At 40.3% G+C, this 26,048-nt stretch overlaps 3 protein-coding genes across 5 annotated transcripts; all 3 read right to left on the bottom strand.

Annotated features, from left to right (window-relative positions):
• Positions 1-1,999: 1,999 nt before the first annotated feature.
• LOC111216611 lies at positions 2,000-8,418 on the bottom strand. The gene is made up of 7 exons (XM_022738186.1): positions 8,293-8,418; positions 7,203-7,262; positions 5,609-5,690; positions 5,366-5,486; positions 5,129-5,268; positions 4,124-4,287; positions 2,000-3,564 (listed from the first exon to the last, which is right to left on the bottom strand). Coding segments are annotated over exons 1-7 (1,062 nt in total). The 5' UTR covers positions 8,295-8,418; the 3' UTR covers positions 2,000-3,071.
• Positions 8,419-11,159: 2,741 nt separating this feature from the next.
• On the bottom strand, positions 11,160-22,287 carry LOC111216605 (protein GPR108-like). 2 transcript variants are annotated; one of them, XM_022738179.1, is made up of 18 exons: positions 21,937-22,287; positions 21,518-21,640; positions 19,167-19,217; positions 18,860-18,951; positions 18,688-18,758; positions 18,370-18,551; positions 18,229-18,291; positions 18,035-18,136; positions 17,819-17,952; positions 15,964-16,039; positions 15,808-15,881; positions 15,608-15,725; positions 15,321-15,451; positions 13,869-13,912; positions 13,719-13,768; positions 13,141-13,224; positions 12,536-12,657; positions 11,160-11,658 (listed from the first exon to the last, which is right to left on the bottom strand). In XM_022738179.1, exons 1-18 carry the CDS (start codon positions 22,030-22,032, stop codon positions 11,571-11,573), a joined length of 1,701 nt encoding a protein of 566 aa, XP_022593900.1. In that variant the 5' UTR covers positions 22,033-22,287; the 3' UTR covers positions 11,160-11,570. The 2 variants fall into 2 exon arrangements, with proteins under 2 accessions (XP_022593900.1, XP_022593901.1); XM_022738180.1 differs by lacking the exon at positions 11,160-11,658 and having other exon boundaries at positions 12,532-12,657.
• A 1,985-nt stretch (positions 22,288-24,272) lies between these two features.
• LOC111216612 (pyrin-like) lies at positions 24,273-26,048 on the bottom strand. Of its 2 annotated transcripts, none has more exons than XM_022738189.1 (3): positions 25,953-26,048; positions 24,587-24,860; positions 24,273-24,462 (listed from the first exon to the last, which is right to left on the bottom strand). In XM_022738189.1, the coding sequence occupies exons 2-3, from the start codon at positions 24,849-24,851 to the stop codon at positions 24,308-24,310; spliced, it is 420 nt and encodes a 139-aa protein (XP_022593910.1). In that variant the 5' UTR covers positions 24,852-24,860; positions 25,953-26,048; the 3' UTR covers positions 24,273-24,307. The 2 variants fall into 2 exon arrangements, with proteins under 2 accessions (XP_022593910.1, XP_022593909.1); XM_022738188.1 differs by having other exon boundaries at positions 24,575-24,860.

The raw sequence follows: 26,048 nt of genomic DNA on the forward strand, positions 1-26,048 counted from the left end.
CTTCAGGCCAGATTGGAAGCTAAAGCGAGGCGCTATCAGAAAGTGACAAGACGGGCCGGGGCTAGCTGATTAGCATGCTAACTGCAGTAGAGGAAAAGACGTGATAGAGACAAGAGTTAACATTAATGTTGCTTTCTACATCCTGAGACAGCTGTTGGTGAATAAAGGAACGAAGTTTGTTGCTGTACTTGCAACGTTTCCTCTAGACTGGTAAGTAAACAGCTGTTAATGCTAACACTAGCTATGTAGCAGTAGCAAAACTCACAAACAGCTCCTTTAAAATCTGCAGCAATTGAATCGTCTATCAAATCTTCAATCTCTCTTAGATAATCTCCTTTTGCAAAGAAAAAAAATTGGTGACAAACAATTCCTAACTCAGCGACACAGTTGATAACGACACTGCATGACTGAACATGGTGGACCGCCTTAATTTAAATGTTCCCAAGTCAGCGAAACAGCTATGAAATGCAATATTTGCATAACAGCACTTATGACAAAGGGGAGAATGACAAGTCCCTGCTTAAATAAGAACTTGTGCTATTTCTGATAACTTCAGAAGGACGATCAAGTGCTCGGCCTCAGCCTACAGCTGGTGTTACACTGTATTCTGTGACCTTGAGCAAAGCAACAACAAATCCGCCGTGTGGTAATGTTCTGTGTTTCTTGTATGTAGAGAAATCTATAATTTGGTTGGTTTAGGTTTTAGTGAAATAAAAACAGTACATGTGCTTTTTAACTCAAATGTCTTCATTTCCAAACAAGCAAAACTACCTAAAAAGATTCAGTAAAGGATGTGGATTCGATAAAATGCTATTGAACCCGATCCCTACTCGTGGTAGAGTGCACACAATTAAAAATTGGTGTTTTTCAGACCAGCATTCATGTATGAAATAACAGACTGGATTAAACTCCACTGATCAAGCTGTTTCTTCCGTTTCTTCCTTTTTTTCCGCCCGTCTCTCTCTCTTGGTATATCGTTCCCTTCACCCTTGTGGCCTATCGTTTCTCCTCACACTGATGAATGAAACCTCGGGAACAGTCCACAATATGTGACACAGGTTAAGGCGAGCAGCAGCAGTCAGACATTCCTGATAAAATATATGACTCACCTGTGAACACCAGTTCTCAGATTTTTCAGATTTACGAGCCACTGCCGAGGACCACTGAGAGATCAGCCAGCGGCAGCTTCGGTTTCTGCAGCAGAATCAGGGCTGAATCTGGGAAAGGTCGCACTGTTGATTTTAACTTCAGAGAATTTTAATGCACCGATACTGGAGGTTATGTGTCACTTTGCATTGTAGAAAACAAGATAATGTGCAGTTCTTAAATCTGCATTAACAATTTTTTTTTTGGCCACTTGGGGGCAGCACAACAAGCTCAAAATAAAACACTGACATATTGCCCCAAGGTGCCTGTCTGGAGCAGGTGTAGATCCTGGAGCCACCAACCAATAACTATAGGAGAAACTGAGAAGTGTCACTAACAACGAGGTCATTTCACGAGAGACGAGAAAGTCTGGTGCACAGGTGTGAAGGTGAAGGTGAGCGTGAGGTGTGCGCTGCTTACTACCAATGTTGTTGATACTACCACTGCCAGATAACACCAAAGTTCTCCACCAAAGTTGTCTTTCCAAAAGTAAATTATTCTCTTGGTTAATCAAGTCTAAAGCCACCAATAAAACCATGAGCCCAAGTGTTTGTTATGGGTTTTTATTGCACCTTCCTCAGAACATACAGTATGTAGCCTAGAGATTATTAACTGATATAACTCTTATTGCATTGGTTCGATCAGCCGTGATTCTCTGGGATCTTTGGGGCAGTCCTACCACAGTTAGATTTGACGCCATGGAGGACAGTGATCACTACTCAAAAGGGGCCAGAGCTGAGAGGGTGCGTCTGTGTTTGTGTATGTGAATCCTCCTGTTCTGTACTTGTCTGAAGGTTGAATGTTGATCCAAGTTAGCAGGAAGAAAAATCCATCATGCTGTTGATTCTAAATCTTTTTTTTTTAAGCTAAAATTTTAACAGTAAATTAAGGGAGAATTGAAAAACAAGCTATTTTGGCTGTATGTTATTAATATCCCTTGTGTAATCAAAGCTATATTACTGTAATAGGTTTTTTTTTTTTTTTAATTCTGGGAGCCAGAAGAATCTATCACAAAATCTGATCAAATTTCTTAATTACCTAAAAATTGATTTAAAAATATCAATACAATTTGCAAAACATTTGGCCAAGAATTTTATTTTTTTTATTTTATTTAGTTTTTGAGCACAAATACTGAGACAAAGGTTTGATCCAAGGTAAAAAAAAAAAAAAAAAAAGAAAAATAAGAATAATTACAATCTGGGTAATTCCATAAGATCCCCAAATAATTAGAGCCATACAGTTTTATTTCTTAGGTTTAAGGCTGCACCAAAGATCCCAATGAATGTGCGTACTGAATTTATTATGATTTACTAATATGTTGCCACACATCATGAAAGTAATTGACGACAAGCTAAACAGAGAAAAAGCTTATTAATAATAATAATTAATAACATCATCAAAGTCCATTTACGAGAGTGGATAGAACACAGTAAAGTTTCGTCTGATATAATGGCCTACCGTGGTTAGTCCCAGCATTTGATTTATCAGTTACACACAGGTTTCCACTGAAGTCCTAGTAGTAGCTAAATCAGGTTTTGGTTTAAACTGATGTCAAAAGGCATCTTCCTCTGCCTTTAGATTAAACATAGCAACTTTGAATTCTAACTTTCTAACAAATACATCGATCTTATTTAATTCTAAATGCAGCTGTATGATAACCTCAGAACAACAAAGTGTACAGGCATGTGTTCGCTGATACAGGAAGCTGCAGGCGCAAAGCTGTGATAGAACATATAGTCAAATACTAAGTGCCATAAGGAGGAGTTGGTGTAATACACAGGAATAGAGAGATAAGGAAGAAGAGACCAACATGTCCGTCTATTACTCACATTCACTCAACCTTCTGCCAAACCTCCACTGTTTCTTTTCTTTAGTTTCCATGTTAATATACTTGGAATGGCTGCTTAAAGAAAACGTGAAGGCTGTTAATGAGCGTCATCTGGTTCCACCACAGGGTTACTGTCAGCTTGTGTATCCACAGAGCTGTGGGCTGTGCTGTTCCACGGGACAACTTCAGACTGGGGCTCCAGAGACGGGCTCACAGAGACGGGATCAGATGAGTTGGTTGTGGGGTCCAGCAGGATCTGGGCGGAGGTAGGAGGGTGGCTGAATGCGACTTCAGAGGGCACGTTGGACGAAGGGCTGGGAGGAGCGTTAGACGGGGGGAGAGAGGGTGTGTCAGACGGCATTTGTGAGGAGGAAGAGGAGGAGTTGGATGTTGTGTTCGAGGACAAGTTGAAGGGAGTGAGTGAGTCAGACAGTGTGTGCGGGAGAGGGTCAGACGGAGAGTCTGTTGGTGAGGCGGGCAGAGTCGGCCTGGGTGTGTGTGCCGGGGTCGGTTCCCGTGGATCCGTGCAAACCGGCTCTCCCTCGGCCACATACCACACCTCATTGTGCCTGTTCAACAACTTCAAGGGACTGCTCACGCACACACACACACACACACACACAAAGAAAGAAAGAAAGAAAGAAAGATGAACACAACCGTTAAAAGTGAGTGACGTGTGCAGTGATGTGTGTTTTTTCTTTAATTACACAAAACTGTAATTTCTTTTTAAATCGGCATATGGATCCAGATTTGGATCCAAAAGCAGATTGTGATGGTCATGCTGATTGGCTGATGACACGGATGCAAAATTACAAGTGAGTCAGAATCATGACCGTGCAATTTAAGTTTACCATGGTGCTGTTGTGCCGCCTAAAAATGAAATGCTGTTACATTTTACAGGAACGCTCTGAGTTGTTTTGTGCACCTGTCACCCAAATTTGGTTGCGACTGCAATGTGTTTAAGAGTTCTGGCTTTTTATGTCAATTAGGTAACACCTAAAAGAATCCTGCTTCCAATTATAGGAAAATAAAGCAACAAATTGTATAAATCAAAAAGTAATTTTTGGCCAGAGTTTTCCAAATATCACATGCACAAAATTCGGACTAGAACACTAGAAGAACTCGAACATGAAAATGAGTTAGTCATACCTGTCATAGCCAACTCCATAGTGGTAGCTGTGGTTGTAGGAAGCTCGGACTCTCTCCAGTTCTTTAGTCAGCAGGTGGGCGTGAAGCCTGGAGGTCACTGACAGCATCCAGCCTCCGTAGCTCCTCACGTACACGTCCATCTCTGGCATCTCAGTGAAATACAGCTGTGATAGAGACACAGACGCAACATCAGCAAACAACAAAGCTCCATCACAGTGAATGCTGCAGGCACAAATATTCTTCTTCACTGACATGTAAATGATTAGAAAAGTATATTGTCTCGGCAACTAAAGTGCAAGGTTGGGACGTCTATACTAGACATCAGTAAGATGTCGTGGCCATTAGAAGAAATGTTTGTCGGCCAAAATTAAAACTGGAAGATTTTTATCATGTGAATTGCAGGAAGTTTTAAAAACTCACACCGTACTTACTGTAGCACTAATTAAATCATGTTGTTGTTAAACGTTGTTAAAGTATATTATGACTTAAAATAATGGAGCTGAAATAATATTGTAAAACATGTAATGTAGTATTAGTGTAAGTGTTACATACAGTCTACAAGGCAAAAGGTTAATTAGGGTTCTCTGTTGTTAAGTTTAGTCAACCACAGGCATGACTGGAGAAGAAGGATGTTTCTGATCCGTCTCAGATGAATAAAACAGATTAAGAATGTGCATCTACACAGACTATAGATTATGAAATGATGCAACAGATACAGGACAGCAGCACTGACACCTTCATGATGCAGCAGTATCTAGTTCTATTCTGCTGAGTGAGAGCAGCACCGCAGCCAACTCCACTAAATACTGTTCATCCATCAATGCTCTCTACTGATCTAAAAGCAAAAACCACTGATTGAATTACACACAGATAATGGGAGGATAAAAGCATTTGACTTCACAATAAGCAAGGGCGGCTACCCAGCTCTAAAAAAAAAACTGCCTCCCTCCACACTTAAAGGCTCTTTCTCCCACAATCCCTCAGCACCTGCCAGGCTCAGCTCACCTTGTCATTGGTGGGTGCAGGCGGTTTGTCCTGGTAGGCAGCCGGCAGCGGGAAGTTTAACGTGTAGATAGCCGGCTCCCACATCTTTGTCTCCTCTGGGATCTTAACCAGGACAGGGGCGGTCATCTCCATCTGGATGCCTGTCAACACACACACACACACACACATACAAAATAACACACACAAAACAAACACACTCTACCGAGGCTGATTTTCCCTCCCTGTACTTTTCCTTACCTCCTTCATTGGCTCCAGTGATGTACTGGAAAAGTCTCCTGAAAGCCATGGCTGCACCCACTCCCATGAAATAGGCCTCGGCATCTGTTGACACCCAGCGAGTGGGGCTGTAGTGTCGCACCTGAACACACACAGACACAAAATGGGAAAAGAGAGAACTAGCTTGTGTGAGAAGTATCAGCTTGATGGGCAGGTCTTGTGTGTACAGTATATGTGCTGGTTCACACGAAGGGGTTCACTCACCTCATATTCATCTGTTTTGCAGACGAGCTCGTACTCCAGACATTCCTTGGACTCTGTGCAGAAGCTGGTGTTGGTACTCGGTCTATAACAGAGTGGTAATAGAATTCAATTTTATTATTTAGCGACAATATGCGGCCAAAACTCTGTGGACACCCCTGTTGAAACTTTGAGTATGTGGATGATTTTATGCAGGAAATTTGAGGAAGATCCCATTCAACAGATCTGAGCTTTATCATCCAACATCAGTAGCAAACCAGCAACCAAATTCACTTTATAATAGAATATATTATAAAACAGAGGAACAAGACTAAGAATCTACAGCTATGCTAACAGCTTTGAAGAAAACACTCATAACGACAATGCTAACATGCTAATATTTAGCATTTAGCAAACACAAAACATTTGGTCAAAACTAAAAGTATTGGGGGCACAGAAAATTTGACGTGATGATGGTGCCAGGTCAGGAAATAAAGAGTCAGAAGATCAAGTCAGTGCAATTAATTCCTGAGGGGAAAATGAATGTCTGTACCAGATTTCATGGCAGTCCATCACCTATAGCTGTCCAGAAATGAGTCATGAGAAAGCCTTAACATACATCCTCTGGGAGCCATGAATGTCTCTATAGAATTTGGAGCCAATCAATCAAGTAGATGTAGAGATAAACCATGAAAGTTTAACCTGCTGGTGGCACTAAAAGAAAAGCCAGAGGATCATCCTCTAAAGAACTTGAATATCTGCGGCAAATTTCATGGCAATTTTATATTTAAACCTCATGGTGGCGCTACAGAAAGAACCAGGGGATTAGAACATTAGGATCCATCCTCTGGGGACTATGCCTATTAAAAATTTCACAGAAATCCTGTAATTTCAGTCTGGACCAAAGTGGCGGACAGACTGACCAACTCAGTCGCCACCATGCCACTAGCATGACCATAAATTAGAGTAAAACTCACAAAGTAAACTATTTAACTTCAAATGCTTCCTGAAGATGTGCACTGATATGGTTTATCTGTCACTTGGAGACTATTTCAGAGTTTTGCAGCTGCAACAACAGCCACCTTTGTTTTCCGCTTTGACCTTGGAACAACCAGAGGTCCCTGTTCAGGAGGCCTGAGGCTCCGCCCAGTGGTCAGAGGGTGCCACAACTCCTTTAAATAGAGAAGGGCATGACAATGTAATGCCTTGTTTGTTGAAAGTAACATCTGGTAACTGTATTAGTGCCCGATCGCACTAATCCTCTTGTGGATGAATGGGAGAAAAATTCTTGCAGCCAGGTTCCAAGATCTTGTTAAAAGCCTTCCTGGAGGAGTGGAGGGTCTTATAGCAGCAGATTAATACCAGCGATCACAGGAGCAGTCATGAATTGAACCACCAGTCCGATGATTAACGGTCCACCCACTCTGTTTACATGTTTAGGTGTGTTAATTATTTGTCCTCGTGTGGCAGGGGAGAAAAATATAAGTTGTTTTGGCCGCAAGTGTCAAAAAGCTAAATTCATTTGTAATAGTACAATTTACATATGGGTGTAACGTTTGGGTGTCATCATACTTTTGGCCACCTAGTACATCTACTGTATCTGAGACGATCAGCTTACCCAACACTTCCTTCAGCTGAAACCACGAGGGCCAAAATCACCAAGACTGAGATGAAAGCCCTGAGGAAGGAAGGACACACACACACACACACACACACACACACACACACACACACACACACACACACACACACACACACACACACACACACACACACACATCACTTAAACACTTACTGTACAATTGTCCAGTAGTAACAAGGAATAATAAATAAATAAATAAATAACCGTAATTAATGAGAAAAGAGACAATGAATTACTGTATGCTCAGGCTAAAAGAGTGAATATGAGGGAGAAGTTGCCACAAAGTTAACAAGCTCTATAATGTAAGATAAATGTCATTATGTATTTTAAATTAAAGGCCTTGAGTGTAGGAACCAATAAGAAAACTATTGGAGGCTATAATACAAAAACAAAAAGGAAAGAAAAACATTTAAATCTACAAAAAAAAATCTGGGTTTAATGAATCTTTATTTGTGACTGACAGATTTTAAAAGGCTTTTTCTAGGTGTGTATGAGCCAGTCAGCGCAGCCCTGTGCTGCAATCCGCCGTTTGCACTGCAGACATGAAATGGGACACGTTTCCCTGCTGTCAATGCGCCGCAAAGAGGAGAGAGAGGGGGAGCGATCTGCTGCATCATTAGGCTCTGTCTTTTCTAAATCAAAGGCGTTTTGAGGTCATGGAAGAACAGCGTTCAATAGCTCATTACATCCCAATGATCATCACCTTTTGGACAGTTTAATCAAATCAAACAGGTTAAAGATTAAGACTCTTGAGAGGAAATTAAGGTTATTTATAAAAGGATTAAATGCTTCAAAATATAATCACCAGTCCAGTTTCAAATCTATCTGCTGATGTCTATATGTTTTTGCACAGGTGTTGCAGCAGCCTGTTTAATACTGAGTAAAAAGGTTAGATTTCCATGAACGCATTACCGATTAACACCGACTCAAAAAAATCAACTTCACCTGTCCATGACGCCGCAGAAAAGTCGCTAAAAAATAAGCATCAAACATTTCTGAAAAGAAATCTAATGATATACCTGTGTGATATTTACTGAAACTATAATAAATAAGCGCCGATACTCACATTGTCCCGGCCCGGCTTGTGTGTCTTTTCCACCTGCCAGGGGAGCGCAGGGAGGAGTGTGATGGAGACTGCAGACTGCTGCACTCTGACGGGCGCCGGTGGACTTACTGCGGACTGCAGTGAGGACCAGAGTCCGCCTGCAGCTCACAGGAGGGAGGGGCTAAGGCTGGCACCAGCCTGCTGCAAACTACTGGACCAACACTGGGCAGATGATATGTGCCTGGTATGACTGGGAGTTTACCTCCAGCGCTGCAGCACCGAGACAATAGGTAGTCTGGTCTAGCATCCGCCATCAATAATCCATCATACTGTACAAACATGAGAGGATGACGATGAGGAAGTCCCAGATTTAATGCTCTCCTTATATGGGCTAATAATGGTCTACAGTATGTTTGCATAGTCAAGACAACACAGCAAAACTGAGCTGTAGTTTGAGTTTAAGAAAAAGAAAAGAAAGGTTACTGTATAGGACCATATCAAGGTTTGGCATCTTCTACCTTATAACTAAAAGTTATGGATTTCTGACATTTTTGCTGACCAAAAATATTTTCATTATCTATTAATCAACCAATTATTTTCTCAATAAATGCATTAAAAGATTATTATTTTTGAGTTTTGCCTTTAGCCAACATTAGCATTAACAACTGTTTAATTAGCAGCTAAGAGCTTCAGCCGTTGTTGCATTTGCAAGAGGTTAAAATACGCAATCTGAGCAGCGCTACTTCTTCATGGCAGCCTGGATGCTCCTGACTCGCTATCGGAAAGTGATGAAACAGTCCAGTCAGACTGGGGCGAGCTGGTTAGCATGCTAACTTCAGTAGAAGAAAAAATGTGATAAAGTTAACATTAGCATTGCTTTACAACACTGGAGACAGTTCTCGGTGAGTAAAGGAAGTTTGATGCTGAACTGAAAACGTTTTTTCTAGTCTGATAAGTAAACAGCCGTTAATGCTAACGTTAGCTTTGCAGCGATAGCAGAACTCACAGATCAAAGTCTTCAAATCAAAAACCCATATTCAATTTACTATAATAGGAGAGCTAAATTAAATTTTGTTTTGATTGACTAATCGATTAATCAACTCGTTTTTGTGTAAAAACGACAAATTGAGATTTTGTGTGCTGGACTACTTCCTGGTCCCGCACAGTGACTGCCTCCAAATAAATACAATACAATACAATCCCTTATAAAACCATAATTTGTCATTTTACAGTTTGGTTTCTGTATGTATTAAGCAATTGAGAGATAAAGTCTGAATTTTGTTACGTTTGGAAAGTGCCAAGCTAGCTTATGGTAAGATAACTTTCTCCTGGCTGTAGATTCACATTTAACAGACAGATATGACACTGATATCAATTCTCTCATCAGCATGAAAGTGAATAAAGACATTTTCTAAAATGTGGAACTATTCCTTTGAACAGACACAAAAAATAAGTAAAAAAATAAATAAAATATTGCTTCAAGACAAATATACACAACAGCTTCATTTGAGACCTTTCCAGAACACCAGCTTTATTGTGACAGTTCACACAAACAGCCCTGTGTAACAAGCACAAAACCTTCTTCACTCAACCAGTTTACTGTCTGTTAACTCTTGTCCTACCAGGTACCCGACACCCAGAGCCTGGAGACACATTTACAGTCTGTAAACACCGTGTAGCTCTGTCCTCAATGTACAGGAGTGTCTGTGGTTAAATCTCAGTAGTCTTTCCTTGATTAACATTTACTCTTCCCCTTCATTTATTAATGGAATCAAAAAATCTCATTGAAACTGAACCTGTGTCATTGCTGTCTGAAACACTGTCTATAAAGCTCCTATGCAGTTCTTATGAAAGTGTTATGTGCCTCCTTTTGTATCAACAGTCTTCTTCTGTAAATTATTTACAAATGGCCACCTAACCTACTTGGTTGCAGTTGTTTCTGATCTTTCATAAACCAATAAGTCATCAATAAGTAATAAAACAAGCTTCACATCAAGAGCAAAAAGGTAAAACCAAAAAGCAGTCGAATTCAAAAACGATCAGTTAGGTCACTTCTCTGCCCAGATTGGCACAGCGTGGCCAAAAATAAAGAAAAAAACAAAAAGGAAAAAAAACAAGGCTGTCGTTGAATACAATTAGGGCCACTGCTCTGGTTGTTTAACAGACTGATCCAAAAACGTGTTTATACATTAAGAGGTCCACATGTCACCATCTGGAGTGGATTCACAGAGATGTGGGCCGACCTCAACCACTAAAGCTAAATTACAGCAGCGGTCCATATGACGGACTGGGAGGAACTCTCACCTCTCCAACATAAACAATAATACTGAAATATAACATTTCAATATGTAATAAGTCAATATATTGAAATATACAACATCTTCCGTCCATCCATATATATATATTTCAATATATAAATCAAATATATAAGAAAAAGTAACATATGTACTGTGTGGTGGTGACGTTGTGTATTAACTGATGGGACATTACTGAGCCCTGAACAGTGGGAAAGAGAAACAACATGTTTAGATTGTTGCCTAAATTTTTAATATATACTGATTAGCCTTTTACCTGAGTACGGGCTATTGTCTCCAAAGGGGAAAAAGCAGTTGTGTTCAAATCCTGTGTTGTCTCACATTCACACATTCACACACACACACACACACACACACACACACACACACACGCACGTTTACTCACATTACACACGAGAAGGTACAGCTAAGAGGCTCGCAGAAGTACCGTTTTTAAATAGCTGATATAAACACACCAGAAAGCAAGTCTTTCTCTAAAATGATAATTATAATTATCTTTGGAGAGAGGAAGAGAGAGAGAGAGAGAGAGAGAGAGAGAGAGAGAGAGAGTGAGTGAGTGAGTGAGAGAGAGAGAGAGAGAGAGAGTGAGTGAGAGAGTGAGAGAGAGAGAGAGAGAGTGAGAGAGAGAGAGGGGAACTGTAAAGAACCTCAGAGCTCCTTTCCATATCTCCACCCATCCATGGGGCAGGAACTCATCTCCTCCTGAAACCTTTCAGAGTTTCTCGGTGGAGTATTTCAAGGAAATGGAGAGCGTCCAACAAAGTTAGTGTTTTTTTTTTTTTTCGTTTTTTTTTCTTTTTTGCATAGCCAGACAGTGGTCACGCCTCCTTTCTGGAAGTGCAACCTTTTGAAACTCTTGCAACCACAAGAATTTCAAAATGATAGCTGTCAATGTGGGTGGGGAGCCTTGGTCCATGTGCACCCCTTTATACCGGCTGGCCTGGGGATGTTTAACGGGTCCCTCCCGAAGATGCAGCTTCCTGCTCACAAGGTCGACTCTTTCTGGCGCTCACGTCCGTTAGACGTCTTCTTCACTTTGGAAATACCCTCCAGTGCACCTGACTCAGTCACTCTGGACACAGGGAGAAACAGAGAGTTGTAACAACACTTTATTTAAACAGAAATGCTGTATTAACTTTTATCAGTGTGTGTGGTTTATTCTCTCCAGTGATAGTGATACCTGATATCCACAACAGATAAATATGTTTTATATAATACTCTTAATTTTTACATATCAATCATAGCCTTTCAGTAAAGATGGCCCATGACATCATCCATAGGTTTCTGTAGAGGGGTTTTGAGGCTCAGAGTGGGCTGTTCTGTTGTTGCCAACTTGGCAGTTCCTGACTCCGCCTAACCCCAGCTAATCGAGAAATAGGCAAAGAGGTGTGGAGCCGTGACTTTGTGGTAAGCTCACCCACCTGTCACTCAAAGTGTCACACCCTCAATTATTCAGAACTTTAAGCCTTAATAAAATTTAATCAGGTCATGAAGGGGGATATTAGCTACAGAGACCAAACCCGTTTTCTGTACCAGACTCTAAATATGTTTATTTCTACTGTAAATTTTGGCATTTTAACATGGGAGGCTATAGGGATCGACTTGCTTTTGGAGCCAGCCTCAAGTGGCCATTTGAAGATCTGCAGGTTTTGGAGCTTCCGTGTTAGCTTTGTTTTTCAGCCCTGGATGTTGCTGGTTGGCATCAACTCCATTTTCCTCCATTCTACATTCGTAACTACAGTGATTGAGTGTTGGGCTCTGAGCGCTACCAAAAACAAGAGGGACTTATACTCACAACTGTGCCTGAATGCATCCTGTGTAAATGTAAACACTGTGTAAGAAATGTAGTGCCACACGCCTGCACATACAGGTAGTAAAAACTGAGCAAAAACAGTGTAGTTCAAAGGGTTGAACGGAAGGTATGGGCTCATACAGATGTGTGTGCTTACACTTCATCCATCTCCACGTCCTCCTCGTCCTGGGGGAGCTGGAGGTAGGGGTTATTGGATGCTGGCCGGAACTTGTAGCCCGTCAACACAAAAAAGATCAGAGTGGACACCTCCACCAGAAACTGAAGAAACATAAGAGAGTGTGGATGGTGTTCAATGACAGCTGGTAGAAAGATTATTAAGATGTCCTCACCAACAAACTGCTTCACACCCAGTATGTAAATGAGCTTCATTTAACTGGCATCAGACCATTCAAACATAAATCTTAGTCCTTGCGTTGTCACTGATTTTCAAAATTGATGGGAAATAGAAAAACGGTTACATGACTTAATGAGTGTAGGCTGCAAAAATTTCTCCTACCAGTAATACTAAGATCCTATCAAACCTCTGGAGGCACGAACGGTGTTCTTGACCATTTGCTAAGCAATAAAGGCCTTTAAATATGCAATGTGTTTGCAAACATCAAGTGGCGTACATACACAACCAATTATGCCCAGTCATTGCTGAGTCAGGGTAAGGTACAGGGTGTCTTTGACCTTTACAAACAAATGCTCTTTAAAGTAATGAAGTCAGATTGTTATTGCACCTTGTTGTAGCTGCCTTACCTCATAGCACCACTGCCACTGGAAAGGCATAGTGACCTTGAGCAGAATGGCTATGATCCTCGTAAAGTAGATGTAACACACAATCTAAAAAAAAAAAGAGAACAGGATGTCAGAAATCACACAAAACTGGCAGCTGGTTGCTTTGATCAATGTGGATTTTTCAATCATTTAGCATCTTAGACAAGGTTTGTAAAACTTGCTTTGTGACCAAGTGTAATGACATATATTATTGGAGATGTCACGCAGTGTGTGGTTGTTTGCAAAGCTTTTGTTCTGGCTCTGCAGCAGTGACTGTGCTGAATGAGAAGCACGGGGTGGCCTTGCCAAACACCGTGACTCAGTATAATTTACTGTAAGAATAATGCTTGATGCCAGATAATAAAAACAATTAAGCAACATCACCACAAACTTCAGTCTTTAATGTTGAGTTGCAATCTGAGGGGATTAAGCTGTCAAACTATATTGTGGTCTACAATTTCAATTTCACTGGCGATCCAGTAATCGTCAGATCTTTGTAGGTGGGTGGGTGGGGGGGCGATGACAGAACTGAAATACTGCTGAGCTGCATTTGCTCTTACCATCACATAATAATGCCGGAAGAGCTTGAGCTTCTCCAAATTCATGGCAGCTGAAAGAGACGTTAACCAAATTTAAAAACAAATAAATGACCAACTCTCCAAAAAAATAAGCCTGAAGGTTTTAAAGCTGTAACTGATCAGGATTCTCACCTTTGCCATCGGTGCTTGAAGCCTCTTGTAGATGACGGATAGACCTAAAAACAACAATTTTTTGTTTAAGAATACATAATCACTAGAGCTAAAACAATTAATTGATTAGTGGATCGTCAGAAAATCATTATTCTAAAAATTGAATAGTCATTAAATTACTTTACTCAAAATGCCAAATACTCTGGTTTGAGTTTCCCAGCTGTGAAGATTTTGCTGCTTATCTGTGTTTAATGTCACTGCAAACTGAATATCTGTGGGAATACGATTCCACTTTTCTGACATTTTATAGATAAAATGACTAATTGATTAATCCTGAAAATAATCGTCAGATTAATCAATAATGAACATAATTGTAAGTCGCAGCCATACTGTGCAAACACAAAATGTTATTTATCATCATGCATAAACTTGCACGCATGGTCAGTGTAACACTTATTATTCATCATTTACTTATGTTGGAATTTATACCTGGAAATTTTGGAGTCAAATTGAAAATTTCAGTAGTTTTCATTACTATTCATGAGGCGAGTCGGCTGAGAGGACAAAAAGCTAAAACTACAGTCAGACCGAAATGTGCCAGTCAAAATTTAATTTGTCCTTACACTAACTCAAACAAAGCAACATCCTTCCTCCTCTGCTGCTTGTATTATTTCAGCATCCAGGTATAAAACAAGAACATAAACAAACAATATTTTCTGAATAAGAGGGTAATCCCAGCCCCTCTCTCAAACTGGCCAGACATCGATTTCATATGTTAAACTTGAATAAGATTCTGCACATAGCGAAGGAGGTGGGCATCAATTTGTGACCACAAGTGAATGTGTCTTGCCTCATGTCACATAGAAATGAATGGGAAGTAGAGCTGCACAATTAATCCAAACCTAATGGAAATCGCAATATCCAAATTGCCAGAGCTGCAATTTTTTTTGTTGATAAAAGGTAAAATGTGTCACAATATACCATAAATGAAGCATTGTGGTGCTACAGATGCCCCAGCCTACAAATCATATTCTCCAGAGGTAAGGGAACATGCTTTTTTGGTACAAACCCCAGCAAAAATCACATCATTTAAATTTTTTTCCGTGAAAATAAAATCCAAAAATTTTCACTCCACCTGAAATTGTGACTCATATCGCAATTGCAACATCTGCCAAAATAATCACAAACGCAATGGCTCGATTTGACTCTAATTGGCTGGTGGTGCTACTCACACAGCCCATCATCATGCCTGCAGCCTAGAATTATTCTTTGTCTCATGGCAATCAACCACTTTCTTACTGCTGTTAGTAAGTTAAATTCATTTTTTTCTACAAAATGCTTTGAAAATGGGGCTTTTCAGGTACCAGACAGCACTCAAAGTGCTTTGTTTTGCCATACACATTCTGTTATCTCAAGTAGCCGTAGTGGAAAACTAAATGGAACAGTCGAACTAGATAGACCACACACACTGACCAGACAACAGGGAAAAGGATGGCTCCGCAGCAGATGAGGTCGACCAGAAAGAGGATCTCCTTCCACAGATAGTATTCACTGGAGCCTTCCTCTGTTGACTCGATGATGATGTAGGCAACATTAGCCAGGACCTGGAGGGTGACAGGTGAGCGGGTCGCCAACAGTAATCCACTGAGTGTAAACAATCACACACAACCACTGTTTCTGAAGCACAGACACACACACACACACACACACACACACACACACACACACACACACACACACACACACACACACACACACACCTGCAGGGGGATGACGATCATGAAGATCTTCTTTTCCTTGTCAGACAGGATGTATTTAACGAAAGCCCAGCCGGTGCCGATCAGTGCCAGTGTGATGAACAGGAGAGCGCCTTTGAGCCTGGGGAGCGCATCAACACAAACTCAGGTATAAATCCAAGTAAAACAGATTACACTTCATATCCTGGAGGAATTGCACTTACAGGTGTGTGATGTAATACATGACAGCCCAGCCTTCAATAGTATGCCCCTTCGTGTTGATGAAGTGATAGTTGATCTGAGAGACACAAAGAGAGAGGTTTCATAAACAACCAACATTACATGAGACAGAAGAGAGGATGTGGCGATGGTGCACTTACACTATGGAAAACCAATGACGTGGACTTGGTGAAGGCCAGCGCAGCCATCAGCCAGTGGATCTTAAACACACTGTACCTGCAAACGAGCGCATAGGGAAAGATGTTCAAATATTTCATACGCCAATGAATCTGTATTACACAGGTAACATAAAAGATGTCTAATGCTGTGATTTGTGTCGTTGCTCTGCGCGGCGCTCCAATTTGCTCAGCCCTTCCTTTTCCCTTCAGTGCCCTTTCAGAGCTGCTCTGTGTGTGTGTGTGTGTGTGTGTGTGTGTGTGTGTGTGTGTGTGTGTGTGTGTGTGTGTGTGTGTGTATGAATTCTGTGTGAAACACTGTGCCATTATAATACCAGGTGCAAGTGCGCTTGGCTTTTTAGGGGAATGAGAGATAGCACTCTGATTGGTTCATTGCATGTTATGCCCAAAACACCATGATTAATCACGAGTGAAAGTGGCACCCCACAGTAATGTCTGTAAACTAAAACCAAAAAACAAGAAGAGTTACTAGTGTTGTCTTTACTTTACTGCAGAGGCTTAATGCTGTGCATCAGTTGGTTGGAAGGTCGCTCCACCACTTTGGTCCATACTGATTTATCTATCTCAGCAGCTGTTGGATTGGAAACTGATGGCACAGACTGGGTGGATGTTTGGTACAGACATTCCTGTTCCTGTTAAGCTGAACTGTAATAACTTTGGTAATCGTCTAACTTTTCATCCAGAACCATCATCAAGTCAAAATTTTAATTTGTCTGCAAAACTAATGACAACCCCATCAGCCTCAGCTGTGCTCAAATATTAGCATGCTAATACTGCAGTTAAAAAAAGATGTCTTGGTCAACACACTTCTATCCTCGTAGTTTTAGGTGAGCACATCTGTTGATTTTGTCTTCCTCTTCTCTTCTCTTCCTAACCACAACCTTTTGCACCACAGCCGAGTATTCTGCACATATTTCTAATGCATAGATGTTCTCTAAATACAAAGACAGTGAACTTCAAGTTTATTTTATCTGCCCACCGCCACTCTGAACAACTTCACAGTGGCTCCATGGCAGTTAAATGCTCTGTCCTTTTCAATCCACTTTTCCAGTCAGGGGCATGTGTGGTTTACAAACTGGAAAATGATACATAATTAAATGCAGGTCTAACACACCAAAGAAACTGAGGTAGCGTTAGCCAAATGAAGCACATTGTGCAGCACTAGAATGCTCACACATGCACACACGGATGTAAACGCTACAGCTGTGCTGCATTTAGCCATGAACCTGTAGGTGAAAGGCAGCATGAAAAAGCAACAAGCGTCTCAATAGAGTTTGTCTGGCACATCTATACTAGCCCACTCTCCTTTCCCAGTGTCACAATGTGAAGCATTGTGACAATGCTTCACATTGTGACACTGTGACAGTTACAGCAAATGGCTACAGCCACGTGGTTCCACCTAATCAGCCAATCAGAGGGCAGTAGGAAGATTTGCGGAGCAGTTGTGTCTGATTTTTCTGTTTCCTGTTTAGTCAGTCACATGGTAGGGCCACATTATACCTGCTAAACAGCAGCATGTTAGCATGTTAATATGCTGCTGTTGGCATTTAGCTCAAAGCAACATTGTGCCTAAGTGTAGCCTCACAGAGGTGCTAGCATGGCTGTAGGCTCTTGAAGGTCAAGGAACTTGTAGGAAACAAGTAGGTCCTGATTTAATGTGGATGCATTGAAAACTTTACAGGATATGCTAAAACATGACTCTGCAAATAGTTGTTCCGCACACTACTGAGTGATTTGGCATCTTTAAATGAGGAAGCTGTACGTTTCTGTTTCACAGTACAGTGAGCATTCATGTCAGTGTGTCTGCATGTGTGTGTACCTGTGCTTCATGAGTGTGTACACCCAGACCATGGCAGCAAAGAAGAAGACTCCAGCCATGCAAATGTAAAGGCGGGACAGAGGAATTTCTGCTGCTGACAGGTAGCCACCTGGATTCCTCTCTGTCACCTCCACCTGCAGACAACACACTCAAGTTAACCAATGCACACACCTGAGCATACACACACTAACACAAACACAAGCACACTCAACTTACAGTGAAGGAGTAGGGCAGTTTGACTCCAGGCCCCCTGTTCTTACAGTAGTGGAACTTGAGGCTGTACAGACCCTGCGCCAGCAAGCCCACCACCATGTGGAACTGCAGGAGGAGGGACAGAGAATTTAACACAACAACCAAATTAAATATTATTGCTCCACGTTACATATAATGGTTAAGGAAGGCGTACTCACACTGAAGTTGTAGGAGTCGTTAATTTTGTCCAGAGCTAAAGTCATTTTCTTGGTCTTCTCCAGCTGAAAGCAAGTACAGATTAGAAACTGATTTCCTGAATAGATCACACAGACACAAACTGACACAGAAACACTTCTTACATAGATTTTATTTTCCTCCACTTTTTTAGCTTCTACTGGTACTTTTGGAACATTTGCGTCAGCATCTTTCTTCTCAGTTACAGGCTCTGGATTCTTTGTTTTCTGATTCATCTCATTGTGTGGCACGTCTATGTTCGTGTTTGGTTTATTCTCCTCAGGAGCCTCCCTGGTTTTCCTCTGACCTACAGGACACACAAAGGTCAAGTACAGTCTCTTTAAAATGATCTGTCATTCATTCTGCTGCTTAAATATGGCTGAAAAAAGGAAATAAAACACTGAATGATTTTGTAAGAGGTGTGAAGTGTGATCAACACAGACCTTTAGGTGCTTCAGCCTTTGGCTTTGCAATCAAGATGTTATCCTTCGCACTGATAGCGTTCATGGTGACACTACACAAACACACCACACACATTATACAGTCAACTTTCACGATAGTTTATAATGGCACAGTAATACACACTTCTTAACACTGGTGCTGAAACATACACACCTGAGGTTGTTGACATCGATAAGAAAAAGAATGAGAGGCTCGTCATTGGTGGACTCTTTCAGAGTGAGCGGGCACACTTCTGTCTCCTCCGCCTGTAGAAAAAAGAATTTAAAAAATCACAGATGAATAGTCACATTTGAACAACACAGTGCACATCTCATCACCAACCCTACACTGTAGTATCAATGATCTGATGCATCAGTATCTTAGGACACATGACAAAAGTTTTCCTTGAAAGAATAGTAGCATGACAATTAGTCAATTATGAATTAGTCCTGCAGAAATATTTATGATTGAATGTACTCACCGTGTAGGACAAGACCCCGTTCACACGTGACCTGGAGAGGCTGAAACCAACCTAAACACAGTATCATAAATGCGTTCAGTCAATGGGTCGAAAAACACATGATTTCCAGTATTTATATCTATATATATATCATGAATCTGGCTCCACCTGAGAGCTCCCAATGTTTGAAACCAACTTATGGTGGCCAAAGTAAAATCACGGGTCAAACCTCTACAGGTGAAACCATTCATCCCACCTGCTAGAATGCAAATTAGTTTACTAATTTGTGATACCTCTGTTTAGTTTGCATGACATTTCAATGATGCTGGGAAACATTCCTCTAATCCACGAGCCACTAATTGATCACACTGACCAATCATTAGCGCTCTGCATCTCTGCATACTCCACAACTACATGCACATTTTCAAGATCTATTAAACTGCATATTCACTAGCTAATACAAAACTACCACACATAATAAGTTCCTGAGGTATTATTGAAAGGATAAAATGGTTGTTACTCGTGTTGTATTTTCCTTATTGTCAACAATTCCCACTAAATGACCAACACCAACAATACCTAAGTATTAGTATTAACATTAGTCCATATCTCAATACTTTCCAACTTCCCTAACCTGGTTCACTGGTCTCTACTGGCTCCTAAAACATAGCTTCTCACTGTAATTGAACTAGTGAGTATATTATGTCAGCTGGTGTGGGACTGAGAAAAGTTAAACTACACTGCCTATGTTCATTATAATAAAGAAACATGTCACTGAGTGCAAGGGTGTTTTAACCACTTAGGGGAATAAATTATATCATTATATTATAATACTAATAATATTAATATGAATAATAATGGAAATAGAAAATTGACATAGAATGGACATAAAAACAGGGAGAGAACGCCATAATCCATAATTAAGGTTAAAATAAGATGGAAAATAGAACTCACTTGATAATAATAATAAAAATCAGATATCATTTTGAAAACAGAATACATAATATACAATGCATAACATAAGATGGAACTAAAACCCAATGAATATTAATAATAAAATAAAGTTAAAAAATACAATACATAGAATGCATAAAATCAAGTTAGACACAACATTTTAAAAGGAGTGCAGCAGCGCATAAGTGTGAAGCAAAGTACAATTTGTTAAGCTTTCATCTAAAAATATTTAGCATGCTGATTTAGCTGACATAAAGTGGTTAATTCACTTATAGATTTTAAACACTGAGGTTATTCTGGAGTTGTGGCACTGGACTGCATTATATTCAAAAGGTGTTTCTTATATTGTAAAGTAAATGGAAGGGACAAAAAATGGAAAGACCTCCCAATATAATGTAGTCCAGTAGAACACTACCTTTAGCTATGACCTGAGTAATAAAGCCATACTAGTGATTAAATGTCTTTTCATATCTTTTATGACAGTGTCAACAACAACAACAACTGATCATTACAAAGCTTGTAAAGACAGATTGTATGGCAGAGCTGTTATAATGAATTGTAATGGATCGTACAGGTGCAACTAATAAAGTGGCCACTGAGTAAATGCATCTCAGTTTGCACTTCTTTCTTTTCATCTTTTCAATAATAACCATTTTGAAGAACATGATTCTGATTGTTGAAAACTTCAGTAGTCGCTATATTTCAGGAGTACAGTTGTATGCATTTTATTGATTTTAGAATTGAAAAGAAGTAAATGCTACTCCTGCAGCAAGCAGACATGAAAATTCTCCAAATGTTAATGCACTGTTACTTTACCCACTCCTCTTAAATATCACCTCAAGATCTGAGACATTTTTGAAGCCATCTTGCACACAGTGCATGTTTAAGATCTACCTACAGATTTTCAATGATGTTTCAGTCAGAGGACTGAGAGGGCTGTTCCAAAAGCTTCAACTTGCGATTCTTGAAGTAGTTAATGGTGGATTTAGAAACAAACTTCAGATTCTTGACTGACTGCAGGACATTTGCATCCAGAATTTGCTTATATCTACTGGAACCCATTCTTCCCTCCCCATTCTGTAAAATGTTTCCTGTGCCACTGGCTGCAATACAATCCCAAAGCAGAATATTTCCATCCCCATGCTTAATAATTGGCTAAGAGGAGGATGCTTTTCAAGTAGGATGCCCAAACTTTTGTTTGTTTTTATTTTTTAAATTAATGTAATAAAAAGTAACAGTACATTAACATTTGAACATTTTATTGCTGCAGTGCATTTATTTCATTTCACTTCAAAAAAAAAAAAAAAAAAAATCAACAAAATATGTCAGTTACACTTTGTCTTTTGGTAAGCAAATGTACACACAACTCTCACACAGGCACACGCACAAAAAAAAACACTTCTTTTTTTTTTATTTACCGGGTGAGTGCTGTAGTTCACCGACTGATCACTTTGGAAGCGCAGAGAAGTCAGGTTGACATCCAGAGTCCCATTAGCAAAGAAACCAAAATTGTTGAGGTCGACGGCAAACCGAGTTTCATTCTGTGAGGACAGAAGAGCAAATTTAAAAGGAAGAGATTAGCAGCTGTGGCAACCTCTTTAGTAACAGCTTCAGTTCACAAATACACTCCTTGTCATCCTCACTACTTGCGCTTATTATGACTTTAATTCGCAACAAGTTTTACACTGTCACAGCAGGACACCGCGTTTGGATCGCCCTCTGTCACTAAAGCTAATTAAAGAACACTGGCCGGCTAATAAAACGACTCCAAACAGCTTAACACTCTACGTTAGCTCATAAGCTAGCACCAGTCTAGCTTGAGAGATACTCGCCGTACCTCCAGGGTGAGCTTGTGTATCCTTGCTTTGCACCCAGTCAGCACCAGTAGGAGTAAATACCCAGCCACAACACAGCCTCTCTGTGCCACAGCCATCACCGGGCAGTAACCAACCTGCTAACGGTAACTAACTGCTAATGTTAGCGCGCGACAATCCTGCCAGATGGCTGAAGAGCGAGCTAGATAGCAGTCTTAACAGTATGCAAGCTGAGCTAATTTTTAAATTCACTGTATCGGCTCGTATGATACGTCGTTTGTTATCAAATCATAACCATTAATGTTATGTTTTCCGATTATTATGTGCTTTCATCGCGCAAGGTACCAGCTAGCTTGTAGATGGCAAAATTTCGCTTCCTGGTCTTGAATCAAGAACAAAACATTAAGCAAGGTGAGGACAGAAACGTCACCCGCTGCGGGCCTACGTCCATTACCCGCGACAGATTTAATTCCAGAGTCTATGCCGTACAGCAGAAGCTAGTAGAATAGAAGAGAGTGAGTTATAAAAGTGAGAAGTGAGTTATAAAAGCACTCCACATGAATAGTCCGTGGTCGTGTGTTATTTGACGGTTAAACAATCTAGTTTTTTTTTTTTTTACTTCTAACTTCCTGACTACACCTTGTGCAAGTTGTCCTAGATTTGGTCACATGGTTCGTAAGCTTCCGGCTGAAAGAGTTCATGTGACCGACTCTCCACGTCGTATGGAATCTGTCAGCAGACATCAAACATGTTTGACACGTGGAAGTTAAGTTATTGTTTATCGATTTATGAATTTATTTTCCATGAAAGAAAGATACTGACAAAAGCTGTGCTTTTTATTTTGTATTCAGCACCTCATCTGGATAAGGCACCATTTATAAAGGGCTGTAATTTTAATGTATTCCTTAATGGTTAATAAATCAGTTATCTTAATAATACTTACTAATAGTCATAATCTGTTAATAAGAGCAGTTGTTTGGGTGCCAGACTGGGGGAAATCCTCCCTCAACCCAGCGCTTTAGCCACGGTCGAATCAACCTAATACATGGTCCCAGAGCAAAAACTTCTTTTTAGGCCCCTATTGACCTCCAGCATACATGGCAGTATCCTTATTTCTACAGGCACCTAAAGACCAACTTTTAATCAAGCAGTACACTTAAAGCATGTCTCAAGGTAAGATTTGGTGTGTTTAGTTTTGGTTTTATTTTTGTGATAAAATTATTAAAATCTTTATTTGTGACACGCTAAAATGTAACAGTAAGACAAGTCAAAAGTACTGACTCAGTAATGTCAGTTATAAAACAATGTATATCTATTGTTTGCTAACCTTAGCTGCTATAAACTACTGGTCATACCAAGGGTGTTATTTATTGCTAATGAGAGATTATGTTATTTCCTCTTTTAGATGTTACATAGTCTCACTTTAAATATAGCCTTTTAAATGTCTGCAGAAATCAATCAACCTTATCAAGAAACCCTTCCAGTGGACTATAGGCTATTCAGGTTGGAACATACTGTATATACAAAATCAAGTTAGCTTAGAATTAGGAGTGAAACCAGAAGATGAGGAGGAGGAGGATGTAGGAAGGGGATTTTGTGCAACTGTCATTCAGATGATGAAAGATAGAAAAAGATAAATCAAAAGTGAATCACCATCATGTCTCTTATAATAAAGAAAATTAATTCACATGTAATTACTTGATTATGTCTAATTCTTTCCTTTCCCTTTCTAATTTTATACATGTATTTATGATTATTGTCTGCTGATAAATAACTGATGAACATCTGAAACTGTTTCAGAAGGAAAATCCCTCCAAAGGTTAAATAACCATGTCATAAAAATGGGAAGAAAACAACATCCAGCTTCACATTTACTTCTTCCTGATTATTGAACTGGACTGATTTGATATAGACAGCTCTCATCAATGAAATGAGAACTGGCTGTTGGATACAGTAACACAGAAGCTTTATGGTCCACTGGGGAGGTCACATCATTGTGACCCTATAGTGCCACCTGCTGGCACCACGTGGAGTTGACAACCACCTGCTTTAATCCCAGGATCAACACTTTTAAATGGCCCTCTGTCACAGAATTAGTTTTATTAATAACTGTTGAATTTGAAGAAGTGAGCCAGTGTTAACATAACTGGTATCACCTGCACCTTTCCTAAACACATTTCTTTAAAGTAGTTGTGGCAGTTCAACGTAGTCACACTTTGTAACTGTCTATATAGTAGTTTTCATTATTACTGCTAGAGTATGTGTTTCTCGTGCAGGACTGACTATAATCTTTATACAGTTTTTATTCTAAGTCCTCGTAGTATATTGTGTCATGTTAAAAAAAAAGTACAGGCCACGCTGCTTGTTTTTTTGTTTATTTAGCAGGGTAACAAATCACGCTTTGTTGATAGTTATATTCCATGATCCAGCAGTGGAACCACTGACTGTCGGGGCGATGACCACACCTCCCTGCTGAGCAGATATTGTGGCCGGAGCAACAGCAGGTGCCGAAGCAGAGGAGGAGGTGGAGGATGCAGCTGTTTTTCCTCCTGCAGATGAAAAGATACAGATACAGAGAGTCAGTACAGACACATGTAAACAAAGTGTGGAAAGAATCCGGTTTTGGCTACTTTGATTCACAGGTGAGTTTAAGAAACTCACCATCCACTGCACCTGTGTGTGTGTTCTTTAACTTCTGTGCAGTATTGTTCATGTTCATCTTCCTCAGGATCTCAATAGTGAGGTTCACAGCCAAGTCGTCATCGTACTTCTGAGCCATCTTACTCACAGTTTCTGTGCGGGGTGCGTCCTCCAGATGGGACTTAGGAATTGGTTTGCAGCCGTCCATGACGTCCGTCGAGAGGAGCCACTTAAACTTTTCAAAATCACACTTACTCAGCTCCTCCAGAGTCTCCATGAGCAGCAGTTCAACCCCCATTTCTCCTCACTGAACGGACAGAGGATGAGCAATTAGTCATTGTCCAGAGTAGCCTTCAGGGTTAAAGGAATATTTCAACAATACTCTTGTTTTTTTTTAGTTGATGTTTGGTGAGATGAGAAGAATCTCTCATCTGTATTCGTGGTTTTACAGGGGTTTATGTGCTGAACCCAGGCTGCAACTACAATGGTTTTTATTATAGAATAATCTGCTGATTTTTTTTTGATTAATTGAATAATTTGTATCTATATAATTTCCAAAAATAGAGAGCAATGCCCATCACAATTTCCCAGAGCCCCAAATGACATATCGAATTAGCTGTCCCATAATGCAAGTTGACAGTAGTTTCGATTTTACAACCACCTTATTACATCATCAGGATGTTTTTTTCCTCCAACGTTTAACAACAGAAGGCATTATTACTGTTTTCAGAGGCTGAATAGCAGTAAACTGAACTTAATGTGTAAAATCAGTGGAGTGGCCGTTCAAGGTGCTTTATCCCGAAGGAGGAACCTGGCAACCAGAAAATGATCTACTACCGTGAATGGAGCCATTAATTACAATATGAAACTTCTATATAAAGGGTTACGAGAAAGTGGTACCAGAAATCCTTTGTAACATTAATGGATTTACCGCTGGATCTGTAGCTACATGATCTCGTCAACAAACAGATGAACGAACATGTCGAAAGGCCTCAACCTGTTTGGCTTAAACCCTTATAATAAACAAGGTTCATAAGCTCTTAGCTCTGAGGATCTAATGTGAGTACACACGTCGGGTTACAGATCGTGAAGCAGCTAACACGAGTCCATTTAACAAGTCGTTACACAGATGTGTGTGTGACAGCGCGATATAGCTACACGATATAATGACACTGTGAAAACAACCGGCATTAATGCCGCGGCAGACACATAATCAGTATACAACACAATCTGAGTCAGCAGGTCCGTCAGACTCGATCTCTACACACTTCTGTAAAGTGACTCTGTAAGTGTGGGACCAGCGCAGCAGCAAGACGCACCGACACCAGACCCAGACCCAGAACCCAAGCGCGAGAGCTGCCTTTTTATTGAAGGAGCCCTATAATCCAGAAACACTCACCGTGTCACCAACTGAACCACAGATAATGTAAAGAAAATGGCGCAAAATTGCAGGCTGGGTACTTTCGCTTCCAACCCATGTACAGGAAGTTTACGA

Source organism: Seriola dumerili, unplaced genomic scaffold (genome assembly GCF_002260705.1).
Source record: "Seriola dumerili isolate Sdu_G_001 unplaced genomic scaffold, Sdu_1.0 BDQW01000035.1, whole genome shotgun sequence".
Classification (NCBI taxonomy): domain Eukaryota; kingdom Metazoa; phylum Chordata; class Actinopteri; order Carangiformes; family Carangidae; genus Seriola; species Seriola dumerili.

Coding starts and splice junctions, on each gene's coding strand:
- LOC111216611 (XM_022738186.1), bottom strand. Junction 4,288..5,128: donor CTGCACCCACCAATGACAAG/GTGAGCTGAGCC, acceptor TCTCTATCACAG/CTGTATTTCACTGAGATGCC. Junction 3,565..4,123: donor TATGGAGTTGGCTATGACAG/GTATGACTAACT, acceptor GTGCGTGAGCAG/TCCCTTGAAGTTGTTGAACA.
- LOC111216605 (XM_022738179.1), bottom strand. CDS start 22,032: ATGGCTGTGGCACAGAGAGGCTGTGTTGTGGCTGGGTATTTACTCCTA. Junction 18,759..18,859: donor ATCGATGTCAACAACCTCAG/GTGTGTATGTTT, acceptor GTGTTTGTGTAG/TGTCACCATGAACGCTATCA. Junction 11,659..12,535: donor GACGTGGAGATGGATGAAGT/GTAAGCACACAC, acceptor CCCTGTGTCCAG/AGTGACTGAGTCAGGTGCAC.
- LOC111216612 (XM_022738188.1), bottom strand. CDS start 24,851: ATGGGGGTTGAACTGCTGCTCATGGAGACTCTGGAGGAGCTGAGTAAG. Junction 24,463..24,574: donor ACACACAGGTGCAGTGGATG/GTGAGTTTCTTA, acceptor TTTCATCTGCAG/GAGGAAAAACAGCTGCATCC.